Below are 16,547 nucleotides of genomic sequence, written 5' to 3'. Positions count from 1 at the left end.
GTGTGTGTGTGTGTGTGTCTGTGTGTGTCTGTGTGTGGGTGTGTATGTTTATGTGTGTCTACCAGTGTTAGACGTGGTGGTGTCAGCTTGGTAAGGTTCTGCCTCCTCGTACGTATCTTCTTCTTCTTCATCACCTCCTGGACCTCCTGGGGGGAGGGGCGGCACCACCGCTCCCTGGATGCACAGAGGGAGGATTCCTTATATTCACTTCCTGTTTCCTGCCGACGGTCGACGTTGGTTTCTTTCAACCGTGACCACCGATGGCGGTCCCCTAACCATCAACGTAGACGTAATTTGAACTCAAAGCACCAAACAAGCCTTAAACACAGCGTGGTCGGGTCAGGAAAGGCTCTGGAGTGAATTGTTTCACATTCGTCTTTGAGCACAGAAGACGTATGACTTGTGAATGTGACAAACACACCGTTAATGTCTCGACATCCGTTGATTAGGTTCAAGCCTCTTTAGGAAACTTTGTCACAGTTAAATATTGAACAACAGTGACTGTAAGTATCAGAGACATTCAGTCCTCTCTTCGTCCTCTCTGCTAAACGTCTCACTACTGAAGAACATCTGTAAATTAGTTGCATATGAACAAAATGTCCCAGGATACAGTGTATGTGTGTGTGTGTGTCCATCCATCCATCACGTAGCCCAGATGCTAATCATCCTCCATCAGTGACCACTTCCTCCCTCTGCAGAGCTCTCAGCCAATAGGAGGAGAGATAAAGGGGAGATGGCCTCATATGTAAACACTGAGCATCCTGTCTCACACGTACACACATACACACACACACACACACACACACACACACACACACACACACACAGTAGCCCTGCCGTCTCCTCCCTAACCTCAGGAGGACTCGGTCTGTCATTACTGACCCACATCACAGAGCAGCCTCCTCCTCCTCCTGTTATCTAAAATAAAAATGATATTTTTCTTGAACCTCGAGGGAGAAACCATGAGGTCACCGAGAGCTGGAGGGTAAAAACAACTCTTACTACACGTCTAGCAGATCATCATATCGGGTCTGAAGTATTCAGATCCTTTACTGAAGTACCAATACATCACTGTACAAATACTCTACTACAGTAAAACTACTAATACCACACTGTAGAAATACAGGTGAGCTGCAGTCTATCCCAGCATGCATTGGGTGAGAACAGCTGTGATGACTCACCTTGTCTCTCAGCCACACAGGTGAGTCCTGATCTGAGACCAGCTCAGAGGACGGGACCCCTTCTGGACAAAGAAACACGTTCTACCTTTACAAATATCAGTATACCTTTGTTTTAACATGTTGTGCTAACATGAAGGTGTTTCCTCTGTAGAACGATGGAGGTACCTGTCCCAGGTGTGTCTGCCAGATTCTTGCCAGGAGACGATGATGGACAGCTCATGATCATGTACTCGGCATCTTCCACTGGAAACACAAGATAACCTCTGCAGTTACATTTGCTGGATATAAATAACTTTGCACATTGGTGAATAGTATGAGTAGTGTCAGTAATAGTCGTAGTGTTATTACCAGTACGAGTAGTGTCAGTAATAGTCGTGTTATTACCAGTTCGAGTAGCGTCAGTAATAGTCGTAGTGTTATTACCAGTACGAGTAGTATCAGTAATAGTCGTAGTGTTATTACCAGTACGAGTAGTATCAGTAATAGTCGTAGTGTTATTACCAGTACGAGTAGCGTCAGTAATAGTCGTAGTGTTATTACCAGTACGAGTAGTGTCAGTAATAGTCGTAGTATTATTACCAGTACGAGTAGTGTCAGTAATAGTCGTGTTATTACCAGTTCGAGTAGCGTCAGTAATAGTCATAGTGTTATTACCAGTTCGAGTAGTGTCAGTAATAGTCGTAGTGTTATTACCAGTACGAGTAGTGTCAGTAATAGTCGTAGTGTTATTACCAGTACGAGTAGTGTCAGTAATAGTCATAGTATTATTACCAGTACGAGTAGTGTCAGTAATAGTCGTAGTGTTATTACCAGTACGAGTAGTGTCAGTAATAGTCGTAGTGTTATTACCAGTACGAGTAGTGTCAGTAATAGTCGTAGTGTTATTACCAGGAGGGATGTCTGTCTGCAGCTTGGAGAGCAGCGCTGAGATGTGTTCCTTCTGAGTCTGAGCGACGTAACTCAGGTTCTCTGAGTCCAGAACAGACAGGAAGGACGGCAGGTCCCAGATCAGCTTGGCCAGCACTACGGACAGACGGACAGACAGACAGGAAGACAGGAAGACAGACAGACAGACGGACAGACAGACAGACAGACAGGAAGACAGGAAGACAAACAGACAGACGGACAGACGGACAGACGGACAGACAGACAGGAAGACAGACAGACGGACAGACATACAGACAGACGGACAGGAAGACGGACGGACAGACAGACGGACAGGAAGACAGACAGACAGACAGGCGGACAGAGAGACAGAGGGACAGACAGACAGAGGACAGGCAGACGGACAGGAAGACAGACAGACGGACAGACAGACAGATGGACAGACAGACGGACAGGAAGACAGACAGACGGACAGACAGACAGACAGATGGACAGACAGATGGACAGACAGACGGAGGGACAGACAGACGGACAGGAAGACAGACAGACGGACAGACAGACAGACAGACGGACAGACAGACAGATGGACGGACAGACGGACGGACAGACAGGAAGACGGACAGACGGACAGACAGACAGACAGGAAGACGGGCGGACAGACAGACAGAGAGACAGACGGACAGACAGACGGACGGACAGATGGACGGACAGACAGACAGGCGGACAGGAAGACAGACAGACAGAGAGACAGACAGACATACGGACAGGAAGACAGGAAGACAGACAGACAGACGGACAGACAGACAGACAGACAGACAGACAGACGGACAGGAAGACAGGAAGACAGACAGACGGACAGAGAGACAGACGGACAGACAGACAGAGAGACAGATGGACAGACAGACGGACGGACAGACAGACGGACAGACAGGAAGACAGACAGACAGACAGACAGGAAGACAGACGGACAGACAGACAGGAAGACAGACGGACAGACAGAGAGACAGAAGGACAGACGGACAGACAGACGGACGGACAGGAAGACAGACAGAGAGACAGAGAGACAGAGAGACAGACGGGCAGACAGACAGACAGACAGACAGACAGGAAGACGGACAGACGGACAGACGGACAGAAAGAGAGAGAGAGACAGAGACTCATTAAGGAGGTAAAATCGACAGCGAAACAACAGAAAATCAGTTTGACATCTTTATCACTGAGTCATCCTTGAACTGTTGACGGAGAAGCAGAGCGATGAGTCATGTTTGATTAAACACTGGAATGTAACAAAGTACATTTAAGTACCACACTTAGGTACAATGTGAGGTACTTGTACTTCTCATGCCACTTTCTATAAATAGACATATTGTACTTTTACTGTACTTCAGTTATCTTTCAGTACATTTCATTGTTCCAGCTTCTGAGATATGAGGACTTGCTGCTGCTGTAGTTTTATATAATTTTAAAAAGCTTAAAACTTTGGAGAGACCTTTAAGTATTTTATTGTTTACGTATGTTGACATGGTGCAAACGTTTTATTTTATTAACGTGATAGATTTTGGTTCTGTATTTAAACTTTATTGTTTTTCATGTTGATTTTTTATAACCACGTTGTTGTTGCTTTTATCTTCTTTTTTAATTAAAAAACAGATTTAACAGTAAATTTGTGGGATCAATGTTTGTGAATGTGAGTTTCATGAGTCAGAAACAGACAGAAGCTTTTGATGAAACATGAAAGCGATCATGAAGTTCATGTGATGAATGAAGCCCTTTGTTTCTCTCCATGAATGAATGAATACTGACTTTGTGTTTTCACTGCAGAAGAGTGAGACGCTCTCACTTCATGTTATCCACTACGGATACAAACAAAACACCAAACTGTCCTCTGACAAGACAATACTGATGGATCTCCTTTGATGTCTGTGTATAACTCTAGTGACCCTGATGATCTCATACATCTCATATGATATGAAACAGAAGGTTCAGGTTCTGTATTCTGCTCAGGTACAGTCTCAGGTGTTGTGGCCTTCAGAGATTGTTAACTGATGGAAACACAGTGATAAGCTGCTAATGTTTGACTCAGAATAAAGACTGTGTGTTCCATCACTCAGAAGATGAAGGTCACTGGACAACTGAGAAACAGGAAAGAGTCTGTAGAGACAAATGATAGTAACTTTTACAGCACAATCTCCATCAGGAGGGAAGTTTGTCTGTGTTTTATCTGTTTACACCTACAGAACCTGTAGAACTGTCTCAGTGATCATTAGAATAACTAATGGGACCCTGGAGACTCTTTAATGACCACTAGCAGCCTCTAGAACCTTAGCAATGACCAATTCAACTACAGCATGACTAGAACAACCCAAACGGCTCATTAGAACCTCGAAAATGACTTCTAGGACATCCTGCCTCATGAAAGACCTTTAGAACATCCTACAGCATGGCTATAACCACCCAAAGTACCTTTGGAACCACCTCAATGACCATTGTAACTTCATAAAAGACCCCTACATCCTACAGCACGACTAGAACCACCTAAAGGACCTCAAGAACCACCTATAGCATGATTAGAACCACCTAAAGGACCTCAACAACCACCTATAGCATGATTAGAACCACCTAAAGGACCTCAATAACCACATATAGCATGATTAGAACCACCTAAAGGACCTCAAGAACCACCTATAGCATGATTAGAACCACCTAAAGGACCTCAGGAACCACCTATAGCATGATTAGAACCAGCTAAAGGACCTCAACAACCACCTATAGCATGACTAGAACCACCGAAAGGACCTCAATAACCACCTATAGCATGATTAGAACCACTTAAAGGACCGCAGGAACCACCTATAGCATGACTAGAACCACCTAAAGGACCTCAATAACCACCTATAGCATGACTAGAACCACCTAAAGGACCTCAAGAACCACCTATAGCATTATTAGAACCACCTAAAGGACCTCTAGAACCACCTATAGCATGATTAGAACCACCTAAAGGACCTCTAGCACCACCTATAGCATGACTAGAACCGTCCCAATGACCTCCATAGGACCTCTAGAACATCCTATAGCATGACGAGAACCTTCTGAAGGACCTTTAGAATCTCACCACCGACCAGTAGAACCTTATTAAAGACGATGCATGTTTAAATGTGTTCCATATATCATGATATCATATGATTGACAGGAGTCAGACCCGTTGGAACCACACAGAACATGAGCAGTTACTGGTTGAAAAGTCTAAAGAGGATTTCTGTTGTTTCCTGTTGCTGTTTAAAACCAAAGCATAGTGAACGATCCTGAGAGCTTTGACAGAACTGATCTCAGAACAGTTTGAATTGTCATGTGAAGGAGTTGAGAATGTGGAGAATGCAGAGAGACAGAAGGTGATTGTGTTTGAGCTCCATTCAGACGCACAGAGTGAGTCCATTCACCCTGTGAGGGAGTGGGAGACGAGGCTACATGTGTCTGATTAACTCCACTCTGCTGACTTTAAGGATCCTACTGATCTGCTTATCGGCCTGCTGCTGTTTTAAACACTGAGCTGCACACAGCTCACACACCCGCAGCACACCCACAGCAACATGAACAACAACATGAACAACAACATGAACAACAACATGAACAACAACATCATTATATCAAAAACATCATTTACAAGAAGAAGAACAGCAGAAGATGGTTTCACATCAGAAACCTGCTGCTGCTCTGAGAAATAAAGAGTTTGTGTTCCTGAACGCTGCTTATCTGACCATCAACATCACTTCCTGTCTCTGGCTTTGATGCTACAGAACACACACACACACACACACACACACACACACACACAGTGAATGACGTCCACCGTTATTCGTCCATTTAAATAAAAGACAGATAATCGTGTTCTGGTAAAAACAGAAACAGATAAACAATCTCAACATCTACCAGAAACTACAACACAGTGATATAAACACAGTACATGTAAATATATATATTTATCTCTATTGAACTCGATAAATTTAGACATAAATCTCTGTATTTATGGATTTTAAAGTTTGTTAATCTCTGTCTTCAGTAAAATAAATTCAAGTCTGTGTGATGAAGTCCAAACAAAGTTTGTTTACGGAGATTTAAAGTGTTTCACTCCTAATGTGAATACAATAAGAAGCATGTTGCTGCAGTGAGGGTCTCAGAGCTCAGCTCACTGTGTGTCCAGGTGTTAAAGATGCTACTACGTGTCTCTGCATGATAATCAACAGAAAACACTGTGTCCAGTGAAGCTGGTCCTGTAACTGTGTGGAAACAGGGTGTGGAGCAGCGCTCTTTCATCCTCTGGGTGGTGAAAATAGAAAACAGGAGGTCAGAACCATTTAGCTTAAAGATTTCTGAGCTGCACTTAAAGACACACAGCATCAACCGGCTCTAAGTGACTTCCTACCTCCAGCAACAGTTAGCATGATTAGCTGCATTCTTGTGTGGTGTTACAGGTTAGGATGAAACAAGAGCAGCTCTGTTGGACTGTTACTGAAGACGATCGACTCAATTCTCTTTCATCTCATGTGATATTCTCAGCTGTGGGTCTAATAATGTCTACAGGACATGGGGACATTACATCCTGACTGAGGTTTGGTCACACCCACTACTGTTCTGTGACAATCAGGATATGATAGTTATGTTACATTATATATAACAGTTTGAGACAGTTTGGGACAGTTTGGGACAGTTCGAGACAGTTCGAGACAGTTCGGGACAGTTTGGGACAGTTTGGGACAGTTCGAGACAGTTCGGGACAGTTTGGGACAGTTTGGGACAGTTCGAGATAGTTCGGACAGTTTAAGACAGTTCGGGACAGTTCGAGACAGTTCGGGGTAGTTTGAGACAGTTCGAGACAGTTTGAGACAGTTTGGGACAGTTTGAGACAGTTCGAGACAGTTTGGGAGAGTTTGGGACAGTTCGAGACAGTTCAGACAGTTAAAGACAGTTCGGGACAGTTCGAGACAGTTCGGGGTAGTTTGAGACAGTTCGAGACAGTTTGAGACAGTTTGGGACAGTTTGAACTCAGGCTCCTCATAAATCCTTGTGTGCAGAAGTCAGTGAGTGTTTGTGACGGAGGAAAAGGTTAAACTGTGTCTGAGTCTAAACAGTCTATTAGCTCCGTCCCCTGAGGAGGAAGTGATGATGACGGTAGTTAACATACCACCAGTGTGATAAAGACGCCGCACTCTTTGACTGATTCAGTTATTGTATTATTCACCAGCTGTGAGAGAATCAGAGTCCCTTATTTATTATGATTAATCTCCATATGAACACGTAATAACACACTGGTTATTATTCATGTTTTCACACATGGGGGCTGCTGTATGAACAGATGATAAATGACAATACAGCAGAGTTGTAAAAACATCAAATATGTCTTGAAGTTATACTTGTCGACCAATACTGAACATTTTAAAACAACATGTTTACTACTTATTTCAGTGTTATTAAGTGTTTATAAGCTGATTATAAATAGTATGCCGTCACCTTTATTTTTATAGTGAGGTAATAACAACACACACTGGATACACTATGAATAACACAACATAGAACAGTACAGTAAAATGATTAAAATATATAGAATGTATGTCTATATCTAACATTATACATGTGAAATTGTATTTCTGTTATTTGAATTGCTCTTGTATGGATTCTATTTTTATTATATTCTTATTTTTATTTCATACACCTGTATTTATTTATTGAAATCTATTTATCTCGACTTATTTCTGTCCCAGCTTAGCTTATCTTTTACATGTAATATTTAATATTAAACAAATGTCAAATTCACATAAAAGCGGATCATGTCTGACCTGATTCATGAGACATTATGTTTATGAAACATACTCATTATTGTCCCAGAATTAATTATTATTCATTCACATAAACAAAATAAACGTGAGTGTTGTCTAATGAATAATAAAGTAAACACGGTACCTTTCTGTTTGTCCATGTCCGTCCTCTCAGTAGCTGCTGATCTTCTGTCTCATTTCTCTTCTCAAGAGTCCAAAACATCCAACAGAGTCTCTGTAGACCTGTTCAGACTGTCCTCAGTGAAGTCTCTCTGAGTCTCTGTAGACCTGTTCAGACCGTCCTCAGTGAAGTCTCTCTGGGTCTCTGTAGACCTGTTCAGACTGTCCTCAGTGAAGTCTCTCTGGGTCTATGAAGACCTGTTCAGACCGTCCTCAATGAAGTCTCTCTGGGTCTCTGTAGACCTGTTCAGTCCGTCCTCAGTGAGTCTCTCTGAGTCTCTGTAGACCTGTTCAGACTGTCCTCAGTGAAGTCTCTCTGGGTCTATGAAGACCTGTTCAGACCATCCTCAGTGAGTCTCTCTGGGTCTATGAAGACCTGTTCAGACCGTCCTCAGTGAAGTCTCTCTGGGTCTCTGTAGACCTGTTCAGTCCGTCCTCAGTGAGTCTCTCTGGGTCTCTGTAGACCTGTTCAGTCCGTCCTCAGTGAGTCTCTGTGGGTCTCTGGTCTGTGTGAAGTACTTCCAGTCCGTCCTCTTGGTGACATGATGGGGGAGGAGAGAGAGGAACACACCCATCACCACGAGAGGAGGATGATAAAGATTTACACAGCTTCTGATTGGCTGTTACCAAACACCAATCAGATTTAGAGTTGAATCCCTCGCTAAGCCCCTCCCTCCTTGGTCACTGTTGCATGTTAATATCTTCTCATACTCTATGGCCATCATGGCGTTTACCAATAATAATATCACATTTATTCATTTATTTATTTTAATAAGCGCTTTTCAAAAAACTCAAGAGACACTTTACATAGAGGATCAAATAGAGAGAAATATTACAAATAAAGATACAAGATTTAATCAGTAAAATAACATCAGTGAGACATCATTTAAAGGAGAGTTTAGCAGATTTGTGAGGTATTTTTTACCGAAATAGACTACAATATGGATTTGAGAGCTTGGTGGAGTATTGTGAATAAAGAGGACATTCAAATGGAGGGAAAAGTATATATAAACATCAGCATGTTAGCACGCTAACGTTAGCATCGAGCTAGAAGAAGCACTGTGTTTCAGTACAGACACATTGTATGAATGAAGCTGGAGCTTTGTGTCATTAATCACGAGATAAACACAAAGCCAATAGAAATGCTCTTTATTGTAACTCTTGTTAATCATTCACGTCACCATCCGTCTGTTACACCACCTGCATCCAGATATGAAAACAACAACAATAATCATAATGTCATCCAGTGGTTCAGTATGTACAGAGAGGAGCCACCGCCAACGAGTCCAGAGATGCATCGCTTTAAACTCAGAGTCTTGGTCCTCTGAGACCAGAACCTTCTACCCGCCATCATCGTCATACAACTCTGTCTAATTAAAGGTTTAAATAAAGTGACATCAGCATCATGACATCATGCACAATATCTGACATGGTGGCGGTGACGTGCGTCCCAAAAGTCGTTCTGCGTGTTGAAATAATTCACTAAAAAAAGAAGAAAAAACACTTTAAAATACAAAAGAAGAAAGAAAACATGAAACAATCTCTGTGTCATCATGGTGTTCATCACAGCAAACCCACTTCCTGTTTCTACATGAACACAACCAATCAGAACAAAGCGTTAACCCTCTCAGTGTCACCAAACAGCGGAATCATTCCTTTCAAAATAAAAGAAAGAAATAAAGAAAATCATCAACGTAAAGTGCTCTCCAATTATTTCCCATCATGCATCTGTCCTCCTTTGGTTTGGGAATCAGTCCAGTGAAGTTTGCCCTTTATGTCTCTTTTCCGTCCGTCTTCTCTTCTTTTTTTTCATTTAGATTTTAATAAACGAACATGCTCTTCTTTCTCTGTGTTATTAAAAATAGCTGCACATCATCTGGTCACTAAGCAACACTACATGTCTACGACCGGCTCACTGGACAAACCAGAGCTTCACCCGGTTCTATCGTTATTATTGTTCTTCCATACTGCAGAATATGTGTTTATATTTATATATATATATATATATATATATATGTATATATATATATATATATATATATATATATATATGTATGTATCTGTGTGTGCTGAGATTAAACAGGGCAGTGGCTTTTGCTGTATTACAAAAGAAAAGAACAGGAAGTGGACAGTTTGATCTCAGCCAATAGGAGCTGAGCGTTGACGTGATGATTTGTTAGATTTAACATTTATTTCAGGGGTTTTGTCCTTAAATTGTTCTCTGGAGTTAAACATTAAAATATAAACGTGAAATCATAAACTCAATATTTTGGTTTATGGCCAAATTCCTGCAGAACTATGCAGCTCTACTGTGTGTACTGCTAATGAGCTAATGTTAGCACGTTAAACTAAGATGGTGACCATTATACCTGAATATCAACACGATAACTGGTCAAATGTGAAGTTAGTGACACCATCTCTTATTAAAAATAAATTGAACTTTTCAAAACGTTAAAGTCTGCGTCACGATCTACATTCTAAAGGTTTTCCTTCCAAATAACATTTTGAATTAAATCCTGAATTTGGAAAGTTAAGCAGAAGAAAAATGTAACGACCTTTCCATTGAGGAAGAAAATAATTCAATAAATCAATAAAATAAATATAAAATTTTTATTTAAAAAAATAAGAAGTTTAGCTCGTTTGTTACACTTTTATAAAATGTTAAATGTTGTTAAACATCCGTCTGCGATCAAACTGTCTCCTTGTTGTTTTTTCTTGTTAGGTGCTGGGATAAGAAATGCTGTCATTATGACATCATAGCTGGCTAAGCCAATAGGAACAATCTGTTTTGAAAGATCTCTGACAGGTTTATTCCTACAATCAGATCTGTGTTGAAACCCGACAGCAGCTGGAAGCTCCGCAGTAAAATATTTCCGCAGTTTGATGTGAATAAAACAAACTCCGTCTGCAGCTTCGTGTCCGTCTAGAATCAACTTCATTTCCCAGAATTCCACCACTACAACCAAACGACTGAGCTTCACATGTGAAGATCAGCTGTTGACGAGAGTAACAAACCCAGAGGACTTGAACGCATCGTGGGCCGGGTCACACCAGGAAGTGAGTTCATGTGTGGAAGCTATAAACTTGTCTATTCACTGTTTGTACCCTTTAAGATCTGTGGGGGCATTAACGCAGCGAGCAGGATCATTTAATATTCAACATTTGATTTATAAATACCTTTATGATACCCTGGAATACCTTTGTCTAGCATTTGATTTGCTTAAGTAGCCCAAAACAAATGATTGATTTTTACTAATTTATTTAGTAAAAATCACAACATAATGGAATATAAAGGGCTGTATTGTTATCACCGACTCCTAGATAACATACGTGGCCAGCTAACTGGTTACGTTTTTACTAACTACAAACATGTTAACTAGCTGGTAACATGTTAACTAGCCGGTAACATGTTAACTACCCGGTACCATGTTAACTAGCCGGTAACATGTTAACTACCCGGTACCATGTTAACTACCCGGTACCATGTTAACTAGCCGGTAACATGTTAACTAGCCGGTAACATGTTAACTAGCCGGTAACATGTTAACTACCCGGTACCATGTTAACTAGCCGGTAACATGTTAACTAGCCGGTAACATGTTAACTAGCTGGTAACATGTTAACTAGCTGGTTACACGTTAACTAAGATGGACTCTCTAGATCTACGGAGGCTGAAAGAGCTCAAAACAAACTTGAGAGAACTCAAGCAGAAGAAGAAACCATCTTCATCATTTTGAAAGTGAATAAAAACCAAAAGAAATGTTCTGTGAATTAATTGTCATGTATTTTGATCATTTGCAGTGTCGTTTGTGTGTCTTTCGGTTGATGTGTGTGGAGCTCTGTAGCCTCCAGACTGTCAGGACAGTTTCAGAGTAAATCTACTTGTGCTGATTGCAGCGATTTCTCTGAACTTAAATGAATTTCGTCCACACTAAACAAAGCTGATGTTACCGGGCTCTTCACTTCCAGGTCAAACCCTCTGGAGTTTGTTTGCTTCCAGAGGCCATTAAACGCCGACCCGCTCTGTGCTTCCATAGCTCGTCTCTCTGTAGTCTGGTTATTGATCACATTGATTGACATCTAGGAGCTGAAGCTCATGAAGCAGACATTGCTTCATGTAGCGTTCATGTGTGCAGTAGGAACCTGTGCGTCTCGCTGTGACGATGGCGGTGCTGATTATAACGAGTCCGTGGTGTTTTCAGGATCCCACAGTGATCCAAACAGAGCAGAGATGCGGTTCCAGCGGTGTTGTCAGAAGAGACAGACTTTCTTCTTCAGGTCGTTCCTCTTCCAGAGAGATAGGCTGTCGAACTCCTCGATGGACATCCCGAAAACACTGAAGAACTCCTCCTCAGAGAGGTGACTCTGGGAGGGGGGGAGACAAAGAGAGAGAGATAGAGAGAGCGACAGAGAGAGACAAAGAGAGAGAGACAGAGAGACACACAGAGAGAGACAGAGAGACACAGAGAGAGATAGAGAGAGAGACAGAGAGAGAGAGACAAAGAGAGAGAGAGACAGAGAGACAGAGAGAGAGAGAGAGAGAGAAAGAGAGACAAAGATGGTTCAGACAGAAGACCTCCACAGCAGCAGCTTCTCATGAATCCATCTCTGAGTTTGGTGTCCAGTTCTCTAGAACACGTTCTATAGTTCTACTCCTTTCTGAGAACACGTTCTATAGTTCTACTCCTTTCTGAGAACACGTTCTATAGTTCTACTCCATTCTGAGAACACGTTCTATAGTTCTACTCCTTTCTGAGAACACGTTCTATAGTTCTACTCCTTTCTGAGAACACGTTCTATAGTTTTACCTCCAGCCTGGTTCGGTCCACTCCGGGGGGCAGCTTGCTCCGCCCTCTGTGGGTCACCGCCAGCACCTCATAGGGGCAGATCTACAGAGATCAATCAATCAATCAATCAATCCATCCATCCATCATTCCATCCATTCATCCATCAATCAATCCATCCATCCATCCATCCATCATTCCATCCATCAATCCATCCATCCATCCATCCATTCATCATTCCATCCATCCATCCATCCATTCATCCATCCATCCATTCATCCATCCATCAATCCATCCATTCATCCATCCATCCATCCATCCATCCATCAATCCATCCATTCATCATTCCATTCATCATTCCATCCATCCAATCAATCAATCAACCAAGCAACACTATATATATATTTACATAGAAAATATTAGTTGATGTTATATTAATGCTCTGAAAATCTTTAAACTCAAACTCAAACTCAAACTGTAACTATGGATTATTGGGACATAATATATATGCTGAACTGTAATATAATACTTCAAATGAAGCATGTACTTGTACCTGTACCTGTACTCTAGATGTGATATATTGTATATGTACATGAATCATGTATGAAGTGTTACCTTCTGTTCCAACATGCTGGGGAGTGAGTTTCCTCGGTCCATCCCGGAGTCTCCATTCTGTCCCACACAGATATTATTATTATTATTATTATTATATTCATGACTATAGAGAACATCTGAACATGAATGAATCAGACTGTACCTGAAGATCTGCAGGAAGAGAGAGAATAAAGACAATGTTACTGACTGACAAGAAGTGAATAAAGTAGAATATGAATATAAATACATTTATGACGCAGGTTTAATTCAATGGACCCCGAAAAATCAATCAATAACAGACAATCATCAAATCATATATCAAATATGAAGCCGATGTTTTGTTTTTATATTTCATTAGAAGACATTCTGCATTTAAATAAATGTTTATTTTGTCTCTTCAGGTTCCAAAATAATCACATTTTAGTCTGAATATAGAAATGCAGACTAAAATAATTCACTTAAATTAAATTAAATTAAACTTTAAGTCTATTTAGTGACAGTTTTTTTTCCTCCTGCAAATAAACATGTTGATCTCGATGAGATTACCTGATTAAATATAAGTTATAAGTAGACATTACTTTATTTTAAGGGCTCATAAGCAAAATTAACTACAAATATAACAATGAAAATGATTTTTTTAAGATGTAACACCAGAAAAACATAAAATATAGAAGAAATAAAATGTGTTTATCTGATATGTGACCGACCTGCTGGAGTTTTCTCAGAGGAGCTGAACTCTGCAGACCGAAGCTGAAAAACAAACAGAGACACGCTCATCATCACCATCAGTAAACTCTGCTCTGGTTGGTCGGTTCTGTTCGGCGGGACTCACCCCGGACAGGCCGCTCCTAGAGGATGCTGGGAAATACACCGACCTGGAGGCGTTGGACCCTGAAGAGGAGGGAACAGGTCAAATAGTTTATAGTGCTGAGTCAGTACTAATATCACTGTATGTAAAAACAATAAAAGTAAGCAGTACTAATACCACAGTGTAGAAATATCCTGCTAGAAGTAAAAGTCCTGAATTCAAAATAATCAATACAATGTCAAAGTACCAGAAGTAAAAGTACTCATTCAAATAAAAAGATAAATTTCAATGTTCAGTTCATTGAAGTATAAAGTTACTGTGATGTATGTAATGATTCATTATGAATGAAGTCACATTATGTTGCCTGGAGTCATTCTGACCACTAGGTGGAGTACAAGTACAACGTGGCAGAGAATGGAACAGCTCAAGTGAAGTACAAGTACCTCAAAATTATACTTACTTGGGTAAATGTACTTAGTTTGCTGCTAATTACTTTTCAGACTCAGATTTAAAAGCTATGGACAAGTTGAACTTTTTTTTACTTTTGATACTTAATAATTTGCTGTTTTTTTACTCTTAAAAGTATCAGTGCAGAACATTTAGCATTTTATTAGAATGGTACTGCTACTTTCACTGAATGATTTTAATAACAATAACAATAAACTCCATAATATATATATATACATATATATATAACAAGTGAAAAGTACCAGCGTGTTGACTGCGGTCCGGTAGAGAACGAGTTTTCCTCCTCAGAGGAGCTGCAGATTTATCTAACTCCTCCTTCAGGATGATTTTACCCAGATTAGACTGAATCTAAGGAGAGAGATATGTTATAATCTGTTATATACTGAACAGAGATATGTTATAATTTGTTATATACTGTACAGAGATATGTTATAATCTGTTAAATACTGAACAGAGATATGTTATAATCTGTTATATACTGAACAGAGATATGTTATAATCTGTTATATACTGTACAGAGATATGTTATAATGTGTTATATACTGTACAGAAATATGTTATAATCTGTTATATACTAAACAGAGATATGTTATAATCTGTTATATACTGTGCAGAGATATGTTATAATGTGTTATATACTGTACAGAAATATGTTATAATCTGTTATATACTGAACAGAGATATGTTATAATCTGTTATATACTGAACAGAGATATGTTATAATGTGTTATATACTCTATAGAGATATGTTATAATCTGTTATATACTGAACAGAGATATGTTATAATCTGTTATATACTGAACAGAGATATGTTATAATATGTTATATACTCTACAGAGATATGTAATAATCTGTTATATACTGTACAGAGATATGTTATAATCTGTTATATACTGAACAGAGATATGTTATAATGTGTTATATACTGAAAAGAGATATGTTATAATCTGTAATATACTCTATAGAGATATGTTATAATATGTTATATACTGTACATAGATATGTTATAATCTGTTATATACTGAACAGAGATATGTGATAATCTGTTATATACTCTACAGAGATATGTTATAATCTGTTATATACTGAACAGAGATATGTTATAATCTGTTATATACTGTACAGAGATATGTTATAATATGTTATATACTGAACAGAGATATGTTATAATATGTTATATACTCTACAGAGATATGTTATAATCTGTTATATACTGTTATATAACCTGTTTTAACCGTCTCTTCACCTTGTTGAGTTCTTGTTTCTGAAGCGCTCTCAGTCCCCACAGCTCATCATTCAGCTCTCCATCCTCATCATCATCTTCTTCTCTCTGATCTTTCTTCCTCCACTCCTTCTCTAGAGGGAGGAGAGGACACAATGATAGAAAGGAGAGGAAACAAGGAAAAGAGAGGACACAAGGATAGAAAGGAGAGGAAACAAGGAAAAGAGAGGAGACAAGGATAGAAATGGGAGGAAACCAGGATAGAGGAGGGGAGACAAGAATATGAAGAAGAGGAAACATGGAGAGACAAGAGGAGACGAAACAAGAAGAGAGAGGAAACAAGGATAGAGCATGAGAGGAAACAAGGACATAGGAGAGGAAACAAGGATAGAGGAGAGGACACAAGGATATTAGAGGTGGAGGAAAGAAAGATAGAGGGGGAGAGGAGAAAGGAAAGGAAACACGGGTAGAGGAGAAAGGAAAGGAAACATGGGTAGAGGAGAAAAGGAAAGGAAACACGGGAGGAAAGGAAACACGGGGAGAGGAGAAAAGGAAAGGAAACATGGGGAGAGGAGAAAGGAAAGGAAACACGGGGAGAGGAGAAAGGAAAG

At 40.1% G+C, this 16,547-nt stretch overlaps 1 protein-coding gene and 1 pseudogene across 2 annotated transcripts in view; both read right to left on the bottom strand.

Annotated features, from left to right (window-relative positions):
• Nucleotides 1-10,062, bottom strand: part of LOC116401015 (actin filament-associated protein 1-like 2) — an 18,942-nt gene extending 8,880 nt beyond the window's left edge. Inside the window, exons 1-5 of one of the 2 annotated variants that reach the window (XM_031879190.1) lie at nt 8,025-10,062; nt 2,070-2,204; nt 1,347-1,424; nt 1,182-1,243; nt 63-174 (exon numbers count right to left, since the gene is read on the bottom strand). In XM_031879190.1, the coding sequence (XP_031735050.1) occupies nt 63-174; nt 1,182-1,243; nt 1,347-1,424; nt 2,070-2,204; nt 8,025-8,040 (403 nt within the window). In that variant the 5' untranslated portion in view covers nt 8,041-10,062. Of the gene's footprint in view, nt 1-62; nt 175-1,181; nt 1,425-2,069; nt 2,205-8,024 lie in introns of those variants that run through there. The other variant, XM_031879191.1, reaches the window with a different exon arrangement.
• A 40-nt stretch (nt 10,063-10,102) lies between these two features.
• The window catches only part of LOC116401017 (dematin-like), a 10,387-nt pseudogene continuing 3,942 nt past the window's right edge, over nt 10,103-16,547 (bottom strand).

The sequence above is a fragment of the Anarrhichthys ocellatus genome, unplaced genomic scaffold, assembly GCF_004355925.1.
Source record: "Anarrhichthys ocellatus isolate YVR2014 unplaced genomic scaffold, GSC_Weel_1.0 scaffold234, whole genome shotgun sequence".
NCBI classification, from domain to species: Eukaryota; Metazoa; Chordata; class Actinopteri; order Perciformes; family Anarhichadidae; genus Anarrhichthys; species Anarrhichthys ocellatus.
This window is presented reverse-complemented; position numbering and strand designations above follow the sequence as displayed.